Source organism: Heloderma suspectum, chromosome 2 (genome assembly GCF_057233095.1).
Source record: "Heloderma suspectum isolate Gila_16-S chromosome 2, 16-S_ref, whole genome shotgun sequence".
Lineage (NCBI taxonomy): Eukaryota > Metazoa > Chordata > Lepidosauria > Squamata > Helodermatidae > Heloderma > Heloderma suspectum.
In genome coordinates this window covers 374,796,273-374,821,824 of record NC_139459.1, presented here as the reverse complement: position 1 = coordinate 374,821,824, position 25,552 = coordinate 374,796,273, and the positions used below count along the sequence as shown (strand labels likewise).

At 48.7% G+C, this 25,552-nt stretch overlaps 2 protein-coding genes across 2 annotated transcripts in view; one reads left to right on the top strand and one right to left on the bottom strand.

Moving 5' to 3' along the window:
- Nucleotides 1–1,109: 1,109 nt before the first annotated feature.
- On the bottom strand, nt 1,110–16,029 carry LOC146356196 (uncharacterized). Its single transcript, XM_084831384.1, has 7 exons — nt 15,930–16,029; nt 10,306–10,455; nt 9,548–10,014; nt 9,072–9,198; nt 8,230–8,312; nt 7,621–7,747; nt 1,110–6,269 (listed from the first exon to the last, which is right to left on the bottom strand). Exons 2-7 carry the CDS (start codon nt 10,397–10,399, stop codon nt 4,816–4,818), a joined length of 2,352 nt encoding a protein of 783 aa, XP_084687510.1. The 5' UTR covers nt 10,400–10,455; nt 15,930–16,029; the 3' UTR covers nt 1,110–4,815.
- Nucleotides 16,030–16,102: 73 nt separating this feature from the next.
- LOC146356195 (uncharacterized) overlaps nt 16,103–25,552 on the top strand; it is a 50,487-nt gene continuing 41,037 nt past the window's right edge. Inside the window, exon 1 of the mRNA XM_084830037.1 lies at nt 16,103–17,149. The gene's annotated coding sequence lies outside the window, so the exon portion shown is untranslated. The remainder of the gene's footprint in view (nt 17,150–25,552) is intronic.

Sequence of the window (25,552 nt, the reverse complement as noted above, 5' to 3'; positions counted from 1 at the left end):
TTATTTAACTTATATGCAGAGTACATCATGAGAAACGCTGGGTTGGATGAATCACAGGTCGGAATTAAGATTGCCGGGAGAATTATCAACAACCTCAGATACGCAGACGATACCACCCTAATGGCAGAAAGCGAAGAGGATCTAAAGAGCCTCTTGTTGAGGGTGAAAGTGGAGAGTGCAAAAGCTGGTTTGAAACTCAACATTAAAAAAACTAAGATCATGGCATCTGGCCCCATCACTTCCTGGCATATAGAAGGGGAAGAAATGGAACCAGTGACAGATTTTACTTTCTTGAGCTCCAAGATCAACGCAGACGGTGACTGTAGCCATGAAATTAAAAGACACTTGCTCCTTGGGAGGAAAGCTATGGCCAACCTAGACGGCATAGTAAGAAGCAGAGACATCACCTTGCCGACAAAGGTCTGTCTAATCAAAGCTATGGTTTTCCCAGTAGTAACGTATGGCTGTGAGAGCTGGACTATAAGGAAGGCTGAGCGCCGAAGAATTGATGCTTTCGAACTGTGGTGCTGGAGAAGACTCTTACGAGTCCCCTGGACTGCAAGGAGGTCAAATCAGTCCATCCTAAAGGAAATCAACCCTGAGTGCTCATTGGAAGGACAGATACTGAAGCTGAAGCTCAAATATTTTGGCCACCTAATGCGAAGAGAAAACTCTCTGGAAAAGACCCTGATGCTGGGAAAGACTGAAGGCAAAAGGAGAAGGGGATGACAGAGGATGAGATGGCTAGATAGCATCACCGATGCAATGAATATGAACTTGAGCACGCTCCGGGAGAGAGCGCAGGACAGGAAGGCCTGGCGTGCTATGGTCCACAGGGTCACGAAGAGTCAGACACGACTGAACGACTGAACAACAGCAACAACAACGGCCATTGATAGCCTTCTCCTCCACATCAGGGGTACTGAACCACTGGTCCCAGAGGCCAGATGGCCACGCCCCCTTCCCACATTGCCAAGTGGTTCCTGCTCCCCTCCCTCAACTGCCTATAATTTGGTGGTTTCCCAGCTTTCCCCCTTTTTCGCTTCCCATTCTAAAAAGGTTGAAGTGCCCCTCCCAAGGCTCAGTAACTGGCAAGAAGCGCTTTAAGCTAAGGTATTTATTTATTTATTGCATTTATATCTTACATTATCCTCCTCTCCATTTTATCCTCACAACAACAACCCTGTGAGGTGGGTTGGACTGAGAGTCTGTGATGGGTCCAAAGTCACCCAGTGAGCTTGTGAAATAAGGATTTCAATTTACCCAGGACCACCCAGTTGACCGGGCTGAGAGGTTTGGGATCTTATGAGGTGGAGAAGAACATGCACACAACCAATGTAGATGAAAGAAAAGATCTATTAATATAAAAAGAATAAGCAAAAGTAGAACATCCCCAGAGAGTTGCATGCTTTCTGAGGCTGAAGAGGTTACATACCTCTCAGGCACAAAGTTGATTACAAACAAATCCCAAGAGTTTCAGGCTCTCTGAAGCTCAAGTCTGAAGAGGTTACAAGCCTCTTAGGTACAAACTTCATTACAAAGAAATCTCAAAGAGTTTCAAGCCCTCTGAATCGCAAGAGGTTGCACGCCTCCTAGATAAGAGGCCCAAACCAACAATCCTCAAGAAGTTGCACCCTTCTCTGAGGCGTAAGAGGTTGCACGCCTCTTAAGGTAGAAACTTAGTTGCCTAAATGTGGTGCATTAAATGATTAATACAGTTAGCCCCTGCTTGGTGCTCAGCTCCAGATCGGTCCGCACCGCAAATGGCCCACTGAGGCAACAGTGATACAGTGTCAGCCAGGTCCAAGCCTAAGCCTGCTGTCTTGTATCCTAAACCCAAACAGTTAAGCATGACAGAACAAAGATAGCTGCGCCCATATCTAAGCCCTGGACAGTAAAATCCTCTCCCTGAATGTTACCCAACACATACCACAACGCCCAAGTACTTGGCCAGAGCACTCAATGCGTGTCCCGTGGATCGAGGGTACTGTTGGTATGTGCACATACAACGATCCAGATGCAACCACGCCCCTCCTGAACAATGGCAGATTCAGGGGTTTTATACTCTTCTTTCTCGTTGGGGCTCGTGAGATCAAAGAGGGGTTCAGTATGTTCTTTGTTGATAATAGATCATGTTCCCAATCCCATGATTGACATTTGTTGCAGACAGCCAGGCACATCCTTCCGGCTCCCCAACATCTCTATGGTCACAAAGTGCCATCCTTGTTATCAGAACATCTGCAGATACCCCTCTTTTATTGGCCCATGTCCATCTTCAGTAACATACTTTGGCAATCTTCAGCACACACCAGAGCACCCTCATCTGGCCCTCCTGCAGTAAAGCCATTCACTCTCCATTCACACTTCCCCTTCCTGATCTGGGCTATTCACATGACATGGACCGGTTTAGAACGTTGGCCTTCTAATTCACACTCAGATATCATGGGTCACAGATTACATCTCAGGATGTTTACAATTCAGGCTTGTATTCAGGGTCAAACTTTGCATTCTATTTTCTTTTCACACCACATTTGCTACATTGCAAAAGAAAACAAGAGTACATTTTTGGCGCCTGCAGTCTACAAGATTATCCACTACAAGAGGGGGGGGTTATAGTGGGAAGCAATTTTCATTGACAAAAATCAAATAAAGGTGGATTTAAGAAATGAGAGAAATTAATAAAAGTGATAGAAGTAAATATTTAAGGGAAATATAAGTGTATATAAGGAGACATTTAAAAGATAGCTTGAAGAAAAATAGGAAAAATAAAATCACACTGTGTCAAGTTTCCATGGCCGAGTGGGGCCGAGAACCCGGATCTCCCAGCTCCCAGTCCAGCACTCTCACTGCTACACCATGCCAGCTCAGATATGCTGGTATGCTGGCTCAACCCCCTTTTGAATTTGGCCCTGCCCCCTTTGCCATTGGCTCCACCCACCACTGGAACGCCCCCCGCCCCCTCAGAGCTTCTCCGTGGTCGACTTCAGTCCTCAGGCTGAAACAGCTCCAACCGCCCTACTCCACACGCTGGTCTAACCTCAGATGGTGGGCGTGCCTGAAGAAGAGCCTCAGAAGACAACCTTCAGACACAAATGGGTCAATATTGCGGGAGGCCATCCTTTAGAGCAGGAGCGGGCAAAGGTTTTACCCTCAAGGGGCAGACACAGCAGCAGGCGATAGGTTGCCGTGGTTAGGCTGGAGTCTGCGGGCCCGTGCCCAGAATCGATTTCCCAGGGACCCAGATCTCTTTCACAGAGCACCGAGTGCCAGTGGGATGGATGTGTGTGTGTTTTCTCACCTTAATTGCCAAGCAGGGGATGATTTTCAAGGGGGATTCCAGCTGGGGAGGGAAAAGCTAACTCTCCCCTTCCCACAGGCTGCAATGCCCACCCCCTCCCCACCACAAATCTTCCCCTGCAGGGCAATGAAGCATTAAAAATGCTTTCCTATTGCTTTAGGACTATCTGGGTCAGGGTGCAAATGGATTGAAGAATTTATTTCCTCTGAGATGATTTACCTCCTGCGAAATTTCAAGGAATCCTAATAACCCTTTCTGAATTTGCATAAAGAGACATAAATTAGCATGTGCAGATTTGTGCGCTTACGGGCCTGGCCTCCAAACCTTGTCAGTGCCCTGTGTTTGGGGAGGCCCTACACACACTCTCGTAGGTGAATGCACACCTGCTCGCCCTCTTCTGCAACAAAATTGTGGCGGCAGCAGTAGGAAGGGGCAGGTGTTTGGTGGCGGCAGCAGCTGGGGCCCGCACCACAGGGGGCCTCCGAGGGCAGCATAGGCCCAGGGGGCAATAGCCCATTTCCTTGTAACAGAAGTCATGAGGATAGGGCAGAGCTGCCTTCCTTTGCGTTCATGCCCTCTTCACAAACATAGGAAGCTGCCTTCTCCTGAGTCGGGTCCTTAGTCCATCTGGCCCAGTATCATCGACAATGGCTGGAAGCGGCTCTCTGGGGTTTCAGTGGGGCTCTATCCTAGCCCTACCTGGAGATCCCGGGAATTGAACTTGGGACTTTCGGCATGCAAAGCCGGGGCTCTACCACTGAGCCGTGGCCCCTCCATTAAAACACTGGATAAAATGTGCAGAGTCATTCGCTATGAATGGTTAAAACAACCCATCAAACGTAAGGTTCACAAAACGGGTGGCTCCCAGAAGGTCCTTCACCACTTAATTAAAAAAAAGAAAAGAAAAAGAATGCCTGGTGGACTGCTCTAGCATTTGAGAGCGGCAGTCACTTTCAGAAAGCAAGAGTTTCCCTGATTGGAAAAATCCCATGAAAACTGTCCTTACATTACATTTCTTAGACGTTAAGGAAAGATAAACGGGAAGGCTTCTTCACACAGCACATAGTTGAACTATGGAATTTGCTGCCACAAGATGTAGTGATGGCCACCAATTTGGATGGCTTTAAAAGGGGGTTAGACAAATTCTTGGAGAAGGCTATCAATGGCTACTAGTCCTCATGGCTATATGTTACCTCCAGTAAGAGGCAGTATACCTATATATACCAGTTGCTGGGGAACATGGGTGGGAGGCTGCTGTTGCACTCCTGTCCTGCTTGTGGGTTTCCTGTGGGCAGCTGGTTGGCCACTGTGCAAACGGAATGCCTGACTAGATGGACCCTTGGTCTGATCCAGCACAGCTCTTATTATGTTCTGAATGTGCCACATGATTCTTTGTTGCTGTTGTCAAAGATTTAAGTTGGCTCTGGTTCTTTATACAGGGCATCCATTAAATGGATTCTAAGATGTGAAGTGAGAGCTATACTCTGATTGAAGCGCATTCCACACTCCAGACATTTCTATACTTTTCCTGCTGTGTGTACCCTTTGATGGGAGGTCAGGCCTTTTCTTTGAGTAAATGTCTTTCCACATTCAAAACACTGGAATGGTTTCTCTCCTGTGTGAAGTCTCTGATGTACAGTAAGGTGTGTGCTCCGCCCGAAACCCTTTCCACACTCCAAGCATTTATGCGGTCTCTCCCCTGTGTGTGTTCTCTGATGTCTAGTAAAGCACGATTGATAAGAAAAGCTTTTGCTACAGTCTGAGCACTTATACGGTTTCTCACCGGTGTGGATGGTTTGGTGTCTAATGAGCCTTTCCCTCCTACAGAAGCTCTTTCCACACTCCAAGCACTGATAAGGTTTCTTGCCCGTATGGATTGTTTGATGGGAAGTCAGTTGCACATTCCACATGAAGCTCTTCCCACACTCCAAGCATTTAAATGGCTTCTCCCCTGTGTGGGTTCTTTGGTGCTCAGTAAGGTTTCCCCTCCAACTGAAGCTCTTTCCACACTCCAGACACTTAAATGGTTTCACTCCTGTATGGATTGCTTGGTGTTTAATGAGGGTTCCCTTCCGATAGAAGCTCTTTTCACATTCAGGGCATTTAAATGGTTTCTCCCCCGTGTGGATTCTTTGGTGATCAGTAAGGGTTCCCTTCTGACTGAAGCTTTTCCCGCACTCCAAGCACTGATAAGGTTTCTCACCTGTGTGGATTCTTTGGTGGTCAGGAAGTTTTCCCTTCTGACTGAAGCTTTTCCCGCACTCCAAGCACTGATAAGGTTTCTCCCCCGTGTGGATTCTTTGGTGATCAGTAAGGTTTCCCTTCTGACTGAAGCTTTTTCCACACTCCAAGCACTGAAAAGGTTTCTCACCTGTGTGGATTCTTTGATGACAAGAAAGTTTTCCCCTCGAACTGAAGCTCTTCCCACATTCCAAGCATTTAAATGGTTTCTCCCCTGTGTGGATTCTTTGATGGTCAGTCAGGGTTCTCCTCTGACTGAAGCTCTTTCCGCACTCCAGACACGTAAATGGTTTCTCCCCTGAGTGGATCGCTTGGTGTTTAATGAGGTTTCCCCTCTGACAGAAGCTCTTTTCACATTCAGGGCATTTAAACGGTTTCTCCCCTGTGTGGATTACTTGGTGTTTCACAAGGTTTGTCCTCTGACAGAAGCTCTTTCCACACTCGGAGCACTGAAACGGTTTCTCCCCTGTGTGAGTTTTCCAGTGATAATTTAGGATCGATTTACAATGGAAGCTTTTCCCACACACTGGACACTTACACCCTTCCTTTCCTTTGGCTATTTTTCCTTGTACTGAGACTTCGTGGATGTCGCCCCCTTGATAAGCAGAAGATGCATCTTGTTGCTGTTTTATTCCCCTTCTCCTTCTCTGTTGTCCTCCCTTTTTACCTCTGGCTCCTTCCAGTAATGTGCGGGGTGGTTCTTTCTCATTCTTGCTCTCCCATCCATCAGCTATTGGAATGAAGACACAGGAAAGGAGTCAGAGCTCAAGAAAAAGATGGAGCCTCAAATAAAGGAATAGAGACCCTGGAGAGGTGCTCCCAGCCAAGGTAAAGGACACTGATCTACATAACAGAATTTTAGCCCTTGATGGTACCTCGGAAGTCCTTTAGTCCAACCCCCTGCTCATTGCAGGATGCAGCAACAACAACCCTGACAGATGGCTGTCCAGCCTCACCTTAAATACTTCCAACCCAATGGAGACTGGGGGCTCCAATTTCAGTGGGGATATGAATCCAAAATAGGTTCAGGACCCTGGACAGCTCCTTTAGAGTTTTGTCTGGTTTTCACTAAAATGCAGAATGGATTCACAACCACACCGAAATTGGAGCCAGCAGCCTCTACTACTCCAAACCTAAAGTGTTTATTCAGTACAGGGATAAGCAAAGTGGTTCCTTTGAGCACCAATGCACCCCAGTCACCTTTCTTGGTACCCACCAAGGTGTCCTACCCCTCCCACTTCAAAAAAATTTACACGTTTTCTTAACGGCACATGGGATTGCTGTGAACTAGGTTTCTGTTGGTGCTGAAAATTGTGAGTTCAAAGGTGTTGTTTTCTGTGTTGGGGCTCAGCCCCCAGCTCCGCCCTGTACTCAGCCTTTTGGGCTGGTTACTTGGTCTCGCCATCCGTGACAGGCATTGTGTGGTGGTGGCCAGGACAGGTTCTCAAATGCCCCAATGTGCCCATGGGCCCAAAATAGTGACCTACTCCCAATTTAGTCCATATGTCTTTCCAGATATTAGTACATAAAAGCAATTATTAGAGCAAAATTGTAAAACAAGTAGAAATTAAGACATGTAAAAGAAATAGAACATACAACTATTCATAAACTGATTAATTAAAAACTAAACAGACATACATAACATAAAATCAGCAACGAAATTTACACTATAAACCAGGGGTTCCCACCTTGTTGCCCACAAAGCTCTCCCCTCCCTGCCCCCTTCAAAATAATTGTTCTTGAGAACCTTGGAAAATGTTAGGGCAGTCTTCTTTCTCTCTCGTTCTAGCCTCTAGCCTGGCCCTTTCTCTCCCTTCTACCCCTTTGCCTTCCTATTCCCCCCTCCTTCCCAGCCTCCAGCCTCACTGTTTCTCTCCCCACTTCTTTACTTTGCTGTTTCTTCCTGCTCCTGGCCTGTAGCCTGGCTCTTTCTCTCCCCTCTATCCCTTTGCCTTGCAGACCCTGAGCCACAAGCGAAAGGTTTTGCCTCCCAAGACAGAGCACAACAGAATCGAAGGGAAGAAGAGGATGCTGGGTACTGATAAATAACTAGCAACTTCTGGACAAACAGGGAGCCGTACCCAGAGAGGCCACGATCCCCCAGTTCTCCGCCATGACTGCCTTGTGCAGGGCCCTTTGGCCTGGATCCAAGAGAGCCCACTCCTCCTTGGTGAAATGCACAGACACCTCCTCAAAGGTTACCAGACCCTGAAAGAAGAGGAGGAGGGGAAGCATGAACATGACGCTTCTTCCCCTTCTAAGGAAAATCCAAACGGGGAGTTAAGGGAAGGAGAGTGCAGGCTTAGCTGCAGAACGGAAACCTTTGCGAGTGGCAGTGACGGCCTTCCTAGTGGGCAGAAGCAAAGGGAGCCGGAAGATCCTTTCAGGCTCAGAGAGACGTGCAAGAGGCAGAGACACCCAGGCTCAGATCCGGACTGAAGCTGGATCAACTGCACTGGAGGAAGTGGACTTCCCTGCCCCCCCTTCCCACGGCAGCCCCTCCAGCCCCCTGAAAGCACTACACAGGGAGTCAGGAGACCCTGGTGAATGGGGGGGGGGCTGTGATGGGGGAATCCCCCAAAACAGGGCATAGACCTTCCATGAGTGGTGCGTTTCCTCTTGCAGAGGGCAGGTCCTGTCTCCAACCCCATGGCTGCGTCGTGCTGTGTCCCCCAGGACGTCTTCCCTACCTTGCCTGGCTGCCCGGCCACTCTTTCCACTCTGCCACAAAGGGGAGACAACCCAGAACTCATCGCCAGCATCACTTCACCGCCTATCAGGGAGACAAAGGCAGCTGGAACATTATTATTAACATTTCTATGCCATGTTTTTTCCTCTTGCAAGGAACCCAAGGCAACTTACATGGTCCTCCTCCTCTGTTGGGCACAAATCAAGCCATACATTTAGACATCTAAAGACTTAAATGTATTGAAACTAAAACATTTTCCCACTATTTTTAATAAACTTTGGGAGAGTATAGAGACATGCGTAGGAAGTGGCCTTATATGGAGTCAGACCACGGGACCATGTGGCGGAGAATTTTCAACACCGGGGGAGGAGAAGCTCAGGCCCTCGGACTCCCCAGATGGCCCCACTCCCTGTGCCTGGCCCCACCCCCTTTCCCAGTTGATTCCCCTGCAATTACTCTCCCCGCCTCCCACCCCAAAAGCTTGAAATGTCTCTCCCAAGGCTTAGTTATTGGGAGTGAGAGCGTGAAGCCCAAATATGCTGGTATGTTTGCTATTCTGCCTGTGCCCCATTTTGCCTTCAGGCCTGCCCACCACCGGAGTGGAGCCCCCAACACCTTCTCTGAAATAAAATCCAGCCCTTGGACAGGATTCTTTCCCAGCCCTACCTGGAGATGCCAGGGACTGAAGCTAGGGCCTTTTGGGAAGGGGGATGTGCTTTACCGCCAAGCAACAGCCCTTTCCCAAACACCTTAGACGGGTTCAGAGGAAAAGAGAAGCAGCCCACAGGTTTCTGGCCTCTTCTAGGCAGGGGGACCAAGCACAGAGGGACACATTAGTCTTACCCAGGGAGGTGGTCCCTCCGCCAGCCACCAGCATGATCCACCTGGACGGCACTCTCTGTGGGGCGGCCGATGGGGCCTTCTCGGCCTCAGGGAAATCAGGGGCCTCTCGTGCCAACAGCCCTTGTACCTGAAACAGCAACGGGGATCCCAGGCAGGGAGTGGGAAGAGGGCTTAGAAGAGGAAGGGGGCATGCACAGGACTGGGGAGTGAGGCGAAGAAAGATGTTGGGTCCTCCCCTTCTTAAAAGGCAGCAAGAGAAACTGGAGGGTTCTTTGGGGATAGCCTTTCGCAACCTGGTGCCTTACAGGTGTGTTGGGCTACAACCCTCAGCATGCCCTAGCCAGACATGCCAGCTGGGGCATGCTGGGAGTTGTAGCCCGAGACATCTGGACAGCATCAGGTTGGGGAGGGCTGTTTTAGGATGTCCTCGCTCACACTCTCACCCATTTGAAGCCACCAGGATGAAACTCTCTCACCTGGCATGTTTCCTGCCTCTTCTGATGTGCCTGGCTCAAGAGGAAACCTTCTGCCAGGGCCACCGCCTGGGAGCTGGTCTCCGCTCCACATTCTCTCACCCAGCTCTCCATCTCTGGTGGAAGGATGGTGAGAAACTGTTCTAGGATCACCAGGTCCAGGATCTGATTTTTGGTGTGTTGCTCTGGCTTCAGCCACCGACAGCAAAGATTGTGAAGTTGGCTGCAGACCTTTTGGGGCCCCTCGGCCTCCTGGTAGTAAAACTGCCTGAAATGCTGGTGCTGTATGTCTGAGCTGAAGGGGTCTTCACCCAGCATGTTCTGTACAGCTGCTTCCTGGAATTCTCGGCTGCTCCCAACCTGGATGGTATGGGGGGCTTTTCTTGCCTCTGGGCCAGCTGAGCTCCGGTTTTCTGTCTCCATCTTGTTGTCCAAAGCAGCCTCCATCAGGGTTGAAGGATCACCTTCACCTTTTGCAATATGGTTTAAGGCAGGAACTGCATCGTATGTCCATCCACCAAATACATAAGTAGAGCCATACTGGATCAGACCAAGGGTCCATCTAATCCAGCATTCTCTTCACACAGTGGCCAACCAGCTACCCCAATGGGAAACCCAAAAGCAGGCCATGAATGCAAGAGCACCCTCCCTCCCATGTTCCCCAGCAACTGGTGTACATAGGCACACCGCCTCTGGTACCGGAGGTAGCACACAGCCATCAGGACTAGTAGCCACTGATAGCTTTCATAAATTTCTCTAACCTGCTTTTAAAGCCATCCAAATTGGTGGCCATCTTGTGGTCGCAACGCATGGTCTGAAGGCACATGAGGCAGCCACCGTGCTGAAGCTAAGCATGTCTGGGTCAGGTCAGTGCTTGGAGGGGAGACCACCTGGGAACCACATGTAGCCACCTTGAGTTCCACAATGGAAGAAAAGTGGGATATAAATGTAAATAATTCATTAAAAGTGAATTCCATAGTTTAACTATGACCTGTGCGAAGAAGTCCTTGCTTTTATATTTATTTATTTATTTATTTATTTCATTTCATTTCATTTCTATACCGCCCAATAGCCGAAGCTCTCTGGGCGGTTCACAAAAACTAAAACCAAACAACACACAATAAAACAATTTAAAATATATAGAACATTAAAACCACAATATAACAATACAACCACAATAAAACCTAGCAGCAGTGCAGGAGTTTAAAATACAGATTTAAAACAGCAAAGATAAAAATTTAAAAAGCTAAAATGCCTGGGAAAATAAAAAGGTCTTCACCTGGCGCCGAAAGGAGTACAATGTAGGCGCCAGGCGAACCTCACTAGGGAGCTCATTCCAGAGCCGGGGTGCCACAACAGAAAAAGCCCTCCTCCTAGTAGCCACCCGCCTCACTTCCTTTGGCAGGGGCTCACGGAGAAGGGCCGCTGATGATGATCTTAAGGTCCGGGCAGGCACATATGGGAGGAGGCGATCCTTCAGGTAACCTGGCCCCAAGCCCTTAAGGGCTTTGAATGTTAACACCAGCACTTTGAATCTGGCCCGGAAATGGACCGGCAGCCAGTGCAGCTGGAAAAGTACTGGCGTAATATCAGCTCGCAGGCCAGTCCCTGTTAACAATCTTGCTGCCCTATTTTGGACCAGCTGAAGTTTCCGGACCGTTTTCAAAGGCAGCCCCACGTATAACGCATTGCAGTAATCCAGACGAGAAGTTATCAGAGCACGGATAACTGTAGCTAGGCTATCTCTGTCCAGATAAGGGCGTAGTTGGTATACCAGCCTAAGCTGATAAAAAGTGCTCCGTGCCACTGAGTTCACCTGTGCCTCAAGTGACAGTTCTGGATCCAAGAGCACCCCCAAACGACGAACCTGATCCTTTAGGGGGAGTGCAACCCCCTCCAGAACAGGTTGATTATCACCTAGCCGGGCAGACGAACCACCCACTAACAGTACCTCCGTCTTGTCTGGATTGAGTTTCAGTTTATTGGCCCTCATCCAGTCCATTACCGTGCCCAGGCACTGGTTCAGAACAGCCACTGCCTCACCTGGTTTTGATGAGAAAGAGAGGTAGAGCTGGGTGTCATCCGCATATTGATGGCACCTCAGCCCACACCTCCGGATAACCTCCCCCAGCAGTTTCATGTAGATGTTAAACAGCATGGGGGATAGAATAGAGCCCTGTGGAACCCCATGGCACAATTGCCATGGCACAGAGCAATAATCCCCCAGCACCACCTTCTGGAATCGGCCATCCAAGTAGGAGCGGAACCACTGTAGTGCAGTGCCTCCAACTCCCAACCCAGACAACCTATCCAGAAGGATACCATGGTCGATGGTATCGAAAGCCACTGAGAGGTCCAGGAGAATCAACAGGGTCGCACTCCCCCTGTCCCTCTCCCGGCAGAGGTCATCCCACAGGGCGACCAAGGCAGTTTCCGATTCAAAACCAGGCCTGAAGCCCGATTGAAATGGATCTAGATAATCCGTTTCATTCAAGAGTGCCTGGAGCTGTCCTACAACCACCCGCTCAAGCACCTTGCCCAGGAAGGGGATGTTGGCCACTGGCCTATAATTGTTAACATCCTCTGGGTCCAGGTTAGGCTTTTTCAGGAGTGGTCTAATTACTGCCTCTTTTAAAGTGGCAGGCACCACTCCCTCTCTCAAGGAGGAATTTACAACCTCCTGGACCCAGCCGGACAACCCCTCCTTGTTTGATTTAATAAGCCATGAAGGGCAAGGGTCAAGCACACAAGTGGTCGATCGGACTTGGCCAAGCACCTTGTCCGCATCCTCAGGCCTCAGTAACTGAAACTCATCCAATAAAACTGGACCAGACGGTGCTCTGAACGCCTCTACCAATGGAACTGCATTAATCGTGGTGTCCAATTCATGACGAATCTGAGCGACTTTATCCTCAAAGTGCCGCGCAAACTCGTCACAGCGTGCTACCGAGGGTTCCACCGTCTCTCTCCCTGGCCCAGAATGTAACAGGCCGCGAACCACTCGGAAAAGCTCCGCCGGGCGACACTGAGAAGATGCAATGCTGGTGGAAAAGAACTGCCTCTTTGCCACCCTCACCGCCACAGAGTAGGCTCAATAGTGGGCTCTTACCTGTGTTCGGTCAGACTCAGCACAAGTTTTCCTCCACCTGCGTTCTAGCCGTCTCCCCTCTTGCTTCATTGCCCTCAGCTCAGGTGTATACCAAGGAGCTGGCCGGGCTCTGCTCAGAGGGAGAGGGCGCTTGGGTGCGATCGTGTCAACCGCCCGAGTCATCTCTGCATTCCACAGAGCAACCTGGGCTTCGACAGGAGCACCAGCCATACCAGCAGGAAAATCCCCCAGAGCCCTCTGGAATCCATCGGAATCCATTAATCTCCGGGGGCGGACCATTTTAATAGGTCCCCCACCCTTGCAGAGGGGAAAGGCCGCCAGAAGTCTAAACCTCAGCAGGAAGTGATCTGACCATGACAAAGGGACAGATGTTAATTCCTCTACTTTCAGATCATCATCCTCCTGCCCAGTCGAGAAAACCAGATCCAGCGTGTGTCCTTTTATATGTGTTGGGCCGATGACATGTTGGGACAGCCCCATGGTTGTCATGGCGGCCATGAAGTCCTGAGCCGCCCCGGATACAGCGGCCTCGGCATGGAAGTTGAGATCCCCCAGGACCATCATCCTGGGGGTCCTCAACACCAAGTCCGAGACCACCTCCGTCAGCTCAGGCAGGGAGTCCGATGGGCAGCGGGGTGGGCGGTACACCAACAGAATCCCTAATCTGTCCCAGGTACCCAACACAAGGTACAGACACTCAAGATCTGCACTCGAATGAGCAGGAAGCCTGGAGAGGGAGATTGAATTCCTATAGACCACGGCAACCCCCCCTCCCCGACCCTCAAGTCGGTGTTGGTGCTGCACTGAGTACCCAGGAGGGCACAGCTGGGAGAGAGTGACCCCTCCCAGTTCCCCCACCCAGGTCTCAGTAATACATGCCAGGTCAGCCCCCTCATCCACAATCAAATCATGGATGAGGGAGGTCTTATTTTGGGCCGACCTGGCATTCAGCAGCAGCACCACCAGACCCGAGGGCAGACTGGTAAGGCTGCCAGGAACCATCAGGGTGGGGGAAGAACCAGAAGAGGGGACAGCTGTAAGGTGTCTAGCCTCTCTTCTCCTCAGCTGGCCTGTTAATCCCCCAACATGTCCTGATATGTCCTGAATCTCCCAAAAGTCAGGATGACCCCTTTGGATTCTAGGATTGTAAGAGAGAAAGAAAAATGTCTCCCTATTCACTTACTCCACACCATGCATAATTTTGTACACCTCTATCATATCTCCCTGTAATGGCCCCAGGCCTGTAACCAAGTCACCAATAATTTTAGAGGGGCGTAGAGATCCATAATGCTTTCTGTTTTGGTGCAATTCCCTTGCTAGTGGGCCTCTTGGTTGGTAAGATGAGTCAAAGGTCGATATCATCGCCTCAGCACATTCCATGGTAATGAGCTCTGGTATCTGATCAGGGCCTAGGATGTGCCTGAGAAGTGAGGCTCTGTTTATGCTAAGCTACAGGTGTCTGTGCTGGGAAAGTTCTGATTGTTTTCCCTCTGAACAAGCACTGTTAGTCTATGCTGGGAAAGTTGCAGATGAACGCTAATTAACGCTTGCTGCTGTCATGCTGCCTCACTGCTGACATGTATGGTATAAAACCCATTGTACCCCTTGGCTCTGGGTTCAGAGCAGCTGTCTGATCCAACCATTGGGTATGCCTGTGTGCTGTAAGTACCCAATAAAGTCTCCTTGTAAGTAAACTTGGATCTGGCTTATCACTTCCGCAGCACCTCCAAACCTTAGCAGCCCACAGCTGGGGCATACACTCCCCTCACTCCCCTCTTTTCTCAGCAAAACAGTCCCAGATGTTGTAACCTTTCCTCATAGGGCACAAGAGCAACAGCCCTCTTCCACTGCTGCTCCCCACTCCCTGGTTTACTGCTTCCAATACTGGAGGTAATCTACAGCCATCATGTCTAGTATCCATTGACAGATTTTTCTTCATGAATTTTTCTAAACTCTCCCTGCTCCCCCTACCTTTAAAAAAAGCCATCTAAGCTTGCAGCTAGCACCACAACATCTTGTGGTAACGCATTCCATATTTGAACAATAACATGTGTGAAGATGCATTTCCTTCCGCCTGTCCTGAATCAAATGCTCCAGCCCCTTGATCATCTTAGGGCACAATTCTATGCATGTTTAGACAGAAAAAAAGTACTACAACTCCCAGCATTCCCCAACCAGCATGACTGGCTGGGGAATGCCGGGAATTGTAGGAGGTTTTTCTGTCTAACCATGTCTAACCCTAAGGGCGCAATCCTATTCAGATAGGCGGCCGCCTCCGAACTCGGAGGCGACCGCCTATCCAATGCAGGGCAGGAGAAGCACAAAGGGGATCGTTCCCTCCGTGCTTCTCCTGCCCTGCATTTGCGGCCAGACAGCCGATTGCGGCTGTCTAGCCATAGGAGGGCAGAGTGGGGGAGGAGGCTGCTGTACGACACATTGGATGTGTCCTACAGGCATTTCTGCCCTCCCCGCCCCGGAACGCCCCTTTTCGGCCACTCCGCACTCCTCTTGTGATCGTGGAGGACAGGGCTGTTCTGCGCTGCTTCTGAGGCAGCACGGAAGTGGGGGGAGATCGGTTCTCCGGGAACCGACCTCGGAGGTGTCTAGCGGCCATGGGATTGCTCCCTTAGTTGTCCTTTTCTGCACTTTTTCCGACTCTACCCCTGCACCCCTCAAAAGCCTGTCCAGAGGGTTGGGGAAACTACAGAACATCATGAAAACTGCCTTTGCAGCCCACAATGGGAGGGGAGGAATCTTGCACAGTTCATCCTGTCTGGGGGATGCTGGGAGGTGTAGGACTTTTCCTCTGCCTAAACAGGCATAGGATGGTGCCTTTAGGTAGCTTGTTAACAAAGGATCAGTGTGATCCTTTCTGAAAATGTAGGGATATTTACACTCTTGCCTGATTTGCACACTTGCGCCGTTGCTTCTCGAATAGATGAATTGTCGCCCGGGGGAAATTTGATTTCAATGAATTATTTCAGTCAGCCCCCCTTTCTTTCTCCCCCTTGCTAATATAAATCACCATTTATATATCGTTAATTTAACCTTGTCCGCCACCCAGTCGGCTGCACGGGCCTTAGGGGAGGCAGGCGGGGGCCCGAACTCCTGTCGCAGCCCCTCCTCGGCCTCCCCTGCAAGTGGGGCCCTCCTGCCTCCCCCCCCCGCCCAGCCCGGCATCTTCCTCCCCGACTCCCCCACCCTCTCCCGCCTGGCCCCGCCCCACCTCCCCCGGCAGCCTCCGCGCCCCCTCCCCAAATGCGCCTCGCCACTCACCGGCGCGCAGGGGGGCCGCCGAGGCCGAGAGCTGGCGGGGGACACAAGCGCCCCCCGGGCCCTGGGAAGGAGGAAGAGCCGGAAGTGGCGGCCCCAATTCGCAGCTACCCCACCGCCCAGTATAAGTCTACGGCCACTTCCTCTTTGCCCCTCTAGGAAGTCCAGCTCTGTGTTTTAACCCCGCGAGGAACGTTCACAAGCAACGAAGTGGACCTACCCGTTCTCTTACTTGCCCTGCAAGAAACAAAACCAAACCCGCGGGCCCGTTATTTAGATCACCCTTCTCCAAGCTGTGTGACATAATGGTTAGAGTGTTGGAGGGGAATCAGGAGAACCAGGTTCTAGTCCCCACTCAAGCCGTGACACTGGCTGGGTGACTTTGGGCCAGCCACTGACTCTCTCACACTAACCTCCCTCGCAGGATTGTTGTGAGGATAACAATGGAGAGGAGAAGGAAGGTTTTTATCCTCAAGGGCCACACTCAGCAATGGGTGACAGGTTGGGGCAGTGGTGATGTAAGGCTTTTCCTATTGGTTTGGGATTATCAGGTGGTGGTGGTGGTGGATTTAGAAATGTTCATGCAAATAAAATGACTTGTAATCATTATTTCAAAGTGTACAAGTGGCTTTGACCCTCTTTGGTGTTATTTCTCCAACTGCAGGAGAGAGCAATTCTAGAATCATAGAATAGTAGGGTTGGAAGGGGCCTATAAGACCATCGAGTCCAACGCCCTGCTCAGTGCAGGAATCCAGGTCAGAGCATCCCTCACAGATGGCTGTCCAGCCTCTTCTTGACTGCCTCCAGTGTGGGAGAGCCCACCACCTCCCGAGGTCACTGGTTTCATTGTCGTATTGGTCTAACAGTCAGGAAGTTTTTCCTGATGTTCAGCCGGAATCTATCTTCCTGTAACTTGAGCCCATTATTCCATTTCCTGCACTCTGGGATGATTGAGGAGAGATCCTGGCCTTCCTCTCTGTGACAACCTTTCAAGTACTTGAAGAGCGCTATATATCCGGCTGTGAGTGAATTGCGGGGCTTGGGAGGCAGAATAAGTGTAGAAGGAGGGCCAAATGCAAAGTGATTGGGAAACAATAACATAACAATTCCTACCCTGGGCTCCTTCTTCCTCTTCCAGGTGCGGGGGATGTTAGCTCAAGTGGCCACGGATTTTGCAGAACCAGAGAAGGCTCCATCAGGCACTGGACAGAGGCTGCTGTTTGGTAGGTCCTACAGGAGGGGGATGGAGGTGCCACCTCCCTGGGTAAGGATTAATGGGGCATATTTCAACATGGTCTCTCTCTGTCACCTATGCTGGATATTCATGGGCTGCTTTTAAGTTCCCATGAGCATGTGTTGGGACAAGAAACATGCCTAATTTTTGTGAACCACCCAGAGAACTTCGGCTATTGGCTGCTATAGACATGAAATAAATAAGCATGTGAAAAGGAGATTTGTTTCAATAGATTAAGTCTTTATGTACACTGAATTGTGAACAAAAGCCATGTAGAGACTGATTTCATACTAGCAACTAAAATTCAAAATGTGTATGAACTATAAAGTATCTTGCCACCTTCTTTGTCTTCTTCTTAGGAGATGGGATGACACTCAATAGTGAGATGACACTGGGGGCCCCTTTTCGTCCTTCACCTCTTTGCTGTAGAGAGGAAAAAGCTTCTGGGCAGCTGGAATAGGTATGGGAGGCCTGGGTACACATCTCCCACGGCCCGAAAGAATCATCCATCACAGGTGGCAGCCAAGAGTAGGGATGTTGGAGAATTCCGCCACGGCCTCCAGTGAGGCCAGATTCTTCAGTCCATGGTGGAACAGCCTCCCCGCCACACCCCGAAATCCCCCCCAGAATGGACCTACCTGGCAGTGGCGGATACAGCGGCGGTGGCGGCGGCTCCGGCTTGTTTTCCAGCCACTGCTGGGCTGCTGCAGCTGCAAATGGCGGCCGTCATAGCAGCCGCCATTTGCGTGCCTTTATTAGGCCGTGATAGGCTATATAAATACTTACATAGCCTATCACGGCAAAGAGCAGGGGCGCAAATGGTGGCCACTACACCATTTGCGTCCCTGCCTTTTGCCATGATAGGCTACGTAAATACTTACGTAGCCTATCACGGCTTAATGCAAGGACGCAAATGGCGGCCGCTATGATGGCCGCCATTTGTGGCTGCAGCAGCCCGGCAGCGGTCGGAAGTCCGGCTGCGGCCAGCCCCGGCCGGCGGCTCCATGGCCTTGCCGTGGACCGAAGCAGTCTGCGGAGGATTCCGGGGGGAGGGACAGATCGCCTCCCCCCCAACGCCGAAGCCCCGGACCGGAACCAGGTAAGGGATTTGTACATCCCTAGCCAAGAAGGCTTTGAACGTCCCTCATGGAGCCCTGGATCCCACAGGAGGACCTCCAACTGCCTCCCCATTACTGTTTCTCTTGCACTGTCTGAGAAACTCTTCCTCGTCCAGGCTCCAGTGATCTTTGAGGAAGTGGCTGTGTGTTTCACAGAGGAGGAGGGGGCTCTGCTGGATCCAGGCCAGAGAGCTCTGCACAAGGAAGTCATGGAGGAGAATTACAGGACTCTGGCCTCACTGGGAAAGGCTCCCTCTTTCCCTTGGCTGGCACATCCTGGAATCCTAGAATTGGAAGGGGCTTTGGAGCCCATCTATATGGACCCCCGGATCAATGCAGGTTCTCCTCTGCAGGGTGCAGTCCCTTGTGCAGCCGCCCAGCTTTCTTGAAATGAGCTCTGTTTTTCTTTCTCATGGGAATAGTTTGTAATTGTGCCTTCAGGATTTCAGTTCTCAGGATCTCCCTTCCCTCTGGAGCTCTTTTTTCCTTTGGGATTTCTAGCTGTGGGATCCCACCCCACTTTTCTCTGAGCTTCTTGAAATTGGCTTTCCTAAAGTCCAAGGTGAGCACCCAACTAAGCTCAGTGTTTACTGCCCTCTCTATCATGAACGTATTAGATGTTACATTCTTTGCAGAGTTAGACTTCCAGAAGATGTCGGGAGAGGTGAAATCCCCCCTGACTGCTATTGTTTTCTCTGTGAAAGCTTTGTCATCTATTCCAGGAAAGCCCCATCTAAGTCTTCTTGCTGGCTGGGTGGCAGACTCCCTCACCGCTATCTCTCTTGTTTCTCCCTCCCTCTGTCTTGAGACAAAGGTTCCCAACAGGGCTTCCATTCTCACAATCAGGAATTTCCAAACAGGTGTATACATTCCTGACATATACTACTACTCCCCCTTCCTGTTGAACAAGGTCCAATTGTTCTACTTACTGTCTTGGATTAGGATGTGACGTTCATCCTGTTTGGTTCCCATCCCCTGTGCTTTAGGATAGAGATGCTGCTGGGGTCTACCACCACTGCCTTGTCTCCTCAGTCCATTTGCAAGTTACGCCTATATACCCCTCTTTCAAATGTTGCTAGTGTTGTTAAGTCTTCAGTCCATTGCATTATAGGTGGTGAGCTTTTATCCTTCCAATATCGTAGTATCAGTCTTTAGCAACCAAAAGGGTGCGAAAAATCCATTTACGCTGACCATGTGTTACATTCCAAGAAGCAGGTAAATAGTTTAAAAGAACATTTACATCAGTAAATATTAAAGAGCTTTCCTATACAAAATTTATCCATACAATAACTTCCTCCCAAAAGGGAGTTTCTCTTTCAGTATCCTTTCTGTACCAGTGCCCTGACCTTTGTTGTTTCGCCAATATGTGAGTGGTTTGATGAGAAGTAAGGTGTATGTGGGAACAGAAGCTCTTTCCACCCTTGGAGCCCTTCAGTCATCCTGTGTGCATCCTTTCATGCAAAATAAAGTCCGACTGAAACGCCTTTCACATCCTGGCTGTTTAAATTGTTTTCCCTGGGTTCTCTGGTGTGCATTTAGGTTTCTCTTCTGAAACAAGCCCTTTCCGCATTCCAGACATGTATATGGTTTCTCCCCCGTGTGCACTCTCTGGTTCCTCCTTGGGTTTTCTATTCGAGAGAAGCTCTTAACACATTCTGGACATTTAAAAAGGTTTCTTTTAAATGCGCCCAATAATAGTCTTCACAAAGATGTAGGAAGAAAGCCAGACCATGAAGCACATGGTCTTCGATGTCTATATACTAATGCCCAGAGTATGGGAAACAAACAGAACAAACTTGAACTCTTAATACAGGAGGGAAATTATGATTTGATAGGTATAACTGAGACTTGGTGGGATGACTCTCATGCCTGGAATACAGCAATTGAAGGATATAACTTGTTCAAAAAGAACAGGAGGAACAGAAAGGGAGGTGGAGTTGCACTATATGTGAAAAATACATCTCTCTGCACAGAAGTACAGGAGGATGAGCTTGGTAACCCCATTGAGAGCTTCTGGGTTAAAATAAATGGAGCAAAGAATAAAAGGAACCTGGTGGTCGGAATCTACTACCAACCACCCAATCAAGGAGAAGACGAGGATGAAACTTTTGAAAAGTAAATAGCCAATGTTTCAAGGAAGCATGATGTAGTAGTAATGAGGGACTTCAGTTTCCCCGATATTTGTTGGGAGACAAATTCTGCAAAACATGGCCCCTCCAGGGGATTCCTGACTTGTGTTGCTGATAATTTCCTCCTACAGAAACTAAAGGAGCGAACTAGAGGATTGGCTATCCTTGACTTGATCCTAACCAACACAGATGACTTAGTGGATAAAGTAGCAGTTACAGGAACTCTGGGGGAAAGCGACCGTGTTGTACTTGAGTTCTTGGTTCCAAAGGAAGCAAAAGCTGAGTGTAGCCAAACACATACCCTGGATTTTAGGAAAGCTGATTTTAATAAACTCAGAACAATGATAAGTAAGGTCTCATGGCAAGTGACTCTAACGAGAAAAGGAGTCCAAGATGGGTGGGAGTTTTTAAAAAAGGAAATTCTCAAGGCACAATTACAAGCAATTCCAACAAGAAAAAAAGGCGGAAAACAACAGAAGAAGCCAATGTGGCTTCACAAAAAGCTTAGAGATGACCTGAAAACAAAAAAGTACACATATAGGAAGTGGAAGGAAGGCCAAGCAGCAAAGGAATAGTACAGGCAGGTAGCACAGAATTGCAGGGATGGCGTCAGGAAAGTTAAAGCTGAGAACGAGCTGAGGTTAGCAAGGGATGCTAAAAGCAACAAAAAAGCTTTCTTCAGCTACGGGCATAGTAAAAGACAGAGGAAAGAAATTGTGGTTCAGCTATTAAATAAGGATGGCAAAATGATAACAGATGACAAAGAAAAGTGCTCAATTCCTACATTGGCTCAGTCTTCTCCCAAAAGAGGGTCTATGACCCCCCTGGCAAAGGCAAAGTACAGGCTGAAGGGGCAGGATTGCAGCTTGAGATCGATAGGCATATGGTCAAGGAACATCTAATTACTTTGAATGAGTTCACATCTCCAGGGCCAGATGAACTACACCCTAGAGTAATAAACTGGCAGAACAACTCTCAGAACTACTGTCTATTCTCTTTGAGAAAACATGGAGGATGGGTGAAGTGCCAGATGACTGGAGGAGGGCTAATGTTGTCCCTATCTTCAAAAAGGGTGAAAAGGAGGAACCTGGGAACTACAGACCAGTCAGTCCGACATCAATCCCTGGGAAAATTCTGGAGCAGATGATAAAGCAATCCATCTGTAAGCACCTTGAAAACAATGCAGTGATTACTCGAAGCCAACATGGATTTGTCAAGAACAAATCCTGCCAGACGAATCTGATCTCATTTTTGGATCAAGTAACCTCCCTTGTGGACTGTGGGAATGCTGTGAACATAATGTACCTCAACTTCAGCAAAGCTTTCGACAAAGTGCCCCATGATATCCTGATGAGCAAACTAGCTCAAAGTGGGCTATATGAAACAACGATCCAGTGGATCCACAGTTGGCTACAGAATCGGACTTGAGTGCTTATCAAGGGGATCTTCTCAAACTGGGGAGAGGTAACGAGCGAGGCACTGCAGGGCTCAGTCCTGGGCCCAGTACTCTTTAACATTTTTATTAATGTCTTGGAGGTGCAGGCAATGCTGATCAAATTTGCAGATGACACAAAATTGGGCAGGATAGCTAATACTTTGGAAGACACAAAATTCAAAGTGATCTTGATAGACTGGAGCGCTGGGCAGAAAACAACAGAATGACATTTAATAGGGATAAATGCCAAGTTCTGCACCTAGGAAAAAGAAACCTTCTCGCTTGTAGTGTTGTTGAGCCACATATCCCCCATCTTCTAACTGTGTATTTGGTTTCTTTTTCCTAGGTGCAGAACTTGGCATTTATCCCTATTAAATGTCATTCTGTTGTTTTCTGCCCAGCGCTCCAGTCTATCAAGATCACTTTGAATTTTGTTTCTCTCTTCCAAAGTATTAGCTACCCCGCCCAATTTGGTGTCATCTGCAGATTTTATCAGCATTCCCTGCACCTCCTCCTCCAAGTCATTAATAAAAACGTTGAAGAGCACTGGGCCCAGGACTGAGCCCTGTGGTACCCCGCTCATTACTTCTCCCCAGTTTGAGAAGGTCCCATTGATAAGCACTCTTTGAGTCCGATTCTGTAGCCAACTGTGGATCCACCTAGCCCACTTGTTTCATCTAGCCCACTTTGAGCTAGTTTGCTCATCAGGATATCATGGGGCACTTTGTCAAAAGCTTTGCTGAAGTCGAGGTATATTATGTCCACAGCATTCCCACGGTCCACAAGGGAGGTTACTTGATCAAAAAATGAGATCAGGTTCGTCTGGCAGGACTTGTTCTTGACAAATCCATGTTGGCTTCAAGTAATCACGGCATTGTTTTCAAGGTGCTTCCAGATATTTTATTTATTTATTTATTCATTTCATTTCTATACTGCCCAATAGCCGAAGCTTGGATTGCTTTATCATCTGCTCCAGAATTTTCCCAGGGATTGATGTCAGACTGACTGGTCTGTAGTTCCCAGGTTCCTATGGATTTACTATGGAAACTTTCCCAACACAACAGGCACTTATTCCTTCATCTCTTTTGCCTTTTAGTGTGATTTCATGGAAGTCACCACCCTACAGAGCAGAGAATTCTTTCCTCCTATTTGTTTTCCTTTCTTTTTTTCTCCTTTTTTCAATCTTTTTCCTTCTCTTTCTCCAATGCATCGACTGCTGGAATAAAGATTAACCCAAAGAAACGTTCAGGATATGCTGACAACCACTCATCTGTTCAACAGAATTCAACTACCCTCCATGAAGGGTCATTGGGGCACTTTCAGTTTTGCCATCAGTGCTTCATAGTACAATTTCACACAGAGACATAGATATATTCCATTGGCATATAGTATTTTTCACACACTTGCTAGGGATAATCACTTGAAAAAATTAATTACAACTTTGAAACTGCCAAGGTTGCCTGATATTGTATTTGCAATTAGCATCCATTCATGGTTACTAATGAACTTATGAATTAGAAAAATTTCCCACGGAAAAACAAAGCACTGGAAAAACATTCATCCCACATCACAAAATTCACAGCTCCCTCTTCTTCCTCCTTCAATACAGCTGTACCCTCCTCTCCTCTCCTCACCGCTGTCTCCTAGACCCTATAAGGATAATGAACTTGAAACTGGTTTAAATTCTGACCCTAGTGGAACAAAACTTTAATGAGCTTCCGCCACGTATTAAAAATGTGGTTGTTCAGGCAGGCATTTGGGGTGGGTTAGGGTATTTTTTAGAAATATGTTTTAAAGTAGAATGTTACTGTTTTAAAATTGTATTGCTGTACATCGCCCAGAGTGGCCAGGTGACCGGCCCGATGGGCTATTAAGAAATTAAATAAATAAATAAATGAAATAAAAACTCAAGATTTTGTAGACAGGAGGAAAGAAGCTCCCTGCTGCCTCCCTGGTATGAGTTTGATCTTGCTGATGGGCCTTCTTTGTTAACAGTATTTTTTATTTAGGAATGGATGGTGGCATATGGACATTAATTGATCAGTTTATTGAGAGTGGCATAATGAAAGAAGAACCTGTAGTCATAATTAAAAATACAATTAAGGGCACAATCCTATGCATGTTTAGACAGAAAAGTCCTACAACTCCCAGCATTCCTCAGCCAGCCCTGCTGACAGAAGAAAGCTCCAGGTTTTGCAAAGAGGAGGAAAGAAAGAACCTGTTGCAGATGGGATGAAAAATCTCCAAAGTTGAGCTAGGCAGGTCAAGTCCCTATGGGGGGAGAAGTGGGGGGAGAAGTGGGGGGAGAAGAGGGGGGCAGGTCTCGCTTTCTCTTCTCAGCAACCCCCATAAGCAACTGCCCCGCTGGGCTTCCCACCCCATCCTCCTGACTTACTTGCCTGCTTGCCTGCCTGTCATTTTCTATATCCACTGCAAGCCCTGGGACTCCCACGCACTCAGATGTCCATGTGAAGTTCACTGGATCCCAGCCGGGCCATCTCTTGTCACCCCAGCCTGGTGTGATCCAATTCAAAGGACCCCAGTTCCCAGGACTGGTAGTGGCTGCCCCATGTCACGGTCCTTTTCATCCTCTGGGCCTTTCTAGGCATCCCAACTCACTCACTTTACCGCTGAGAAGCAGGATTTAGGCCAGTCTAGCCCAGCTTCTTGCTCTCCTCCTATGAGGAGAGACTGAAAGAACTGGGCATGTTTAGCCTGGAGAAGAGAAGACTGAGGGGAGACATGATAGCGCTCTTCAAGGCCTTGAAAGTTGTCACAAAGAGGAAGGCCAGGATCTCTTCTCCATCATCCCAGAGTACAGGACAGGAAGCCAGATTCCGGCTGAACATCATGAAGAGCTTCCTGACTGTTAGAGCGATACGACAACGGAACCAATGACCCAGGGAGGTGGTGGGCTCTCCCACACTGGAGGCGTTCAAGACGAGGCCGGACAGCCATCTGTCAGGGATGCTCTGACTTGGACCCCTGCATTGAGCAAGGGGTTGGACTTGATGGTCTTGTAGGCCCCTTCCAACCCTACTATTCTATGATTCTATGGTTTAAAAATACAATAACAGATTTAAAACAACAGAGCTAAAAGACTAAAATGCCTGGGGGGGAAAAAAAGGTCTTCGCCTGGCACTGGAAAGAGCACAACGTAGGTGTCAGGTGAGCCTCTCTGGGAAGCTTATTCCACAACCAGGGTGGCATAGCAGAACAGACCCTCTTCTTGGTAGCCGCCCACCTCACTTCCTTTGGCAGGGGCTCCTGGAGAAGGAATGCTGAAGGTGATCTTAGGGTCTGGGCAGGTACATATGGTTCTCAGCAGGTGGAGACCTTTTTATTTTCCCCAGGCCTTTTAGTGGGACGGTATAAAAGCCAGAATGGGCCCTATATATATATATATATATTTTTAATGCCTTGTGTTAGAGACACTTGAGAACAATATTTGAGGACTGAAATCCTTGTAATATGATATTATTCTTAACCCCATAATGCCCAGGACCCATCCAGAACAGAATGGAATGGCCCAGAATGCCAAGTTCCAAGCCAGCCCAGCCAACCAAATTCACCAGTAAGACATGACTGTATGGGAGAGATGCAGTGAGCCACAAAACCTCCGCAAAAACACATTCCAATACGCATTCCAGGCAGTAGTCCATATTCTGGAAAATGGCCCAGACCGCCAACGTCCAAGTTTGCCAAAGCAA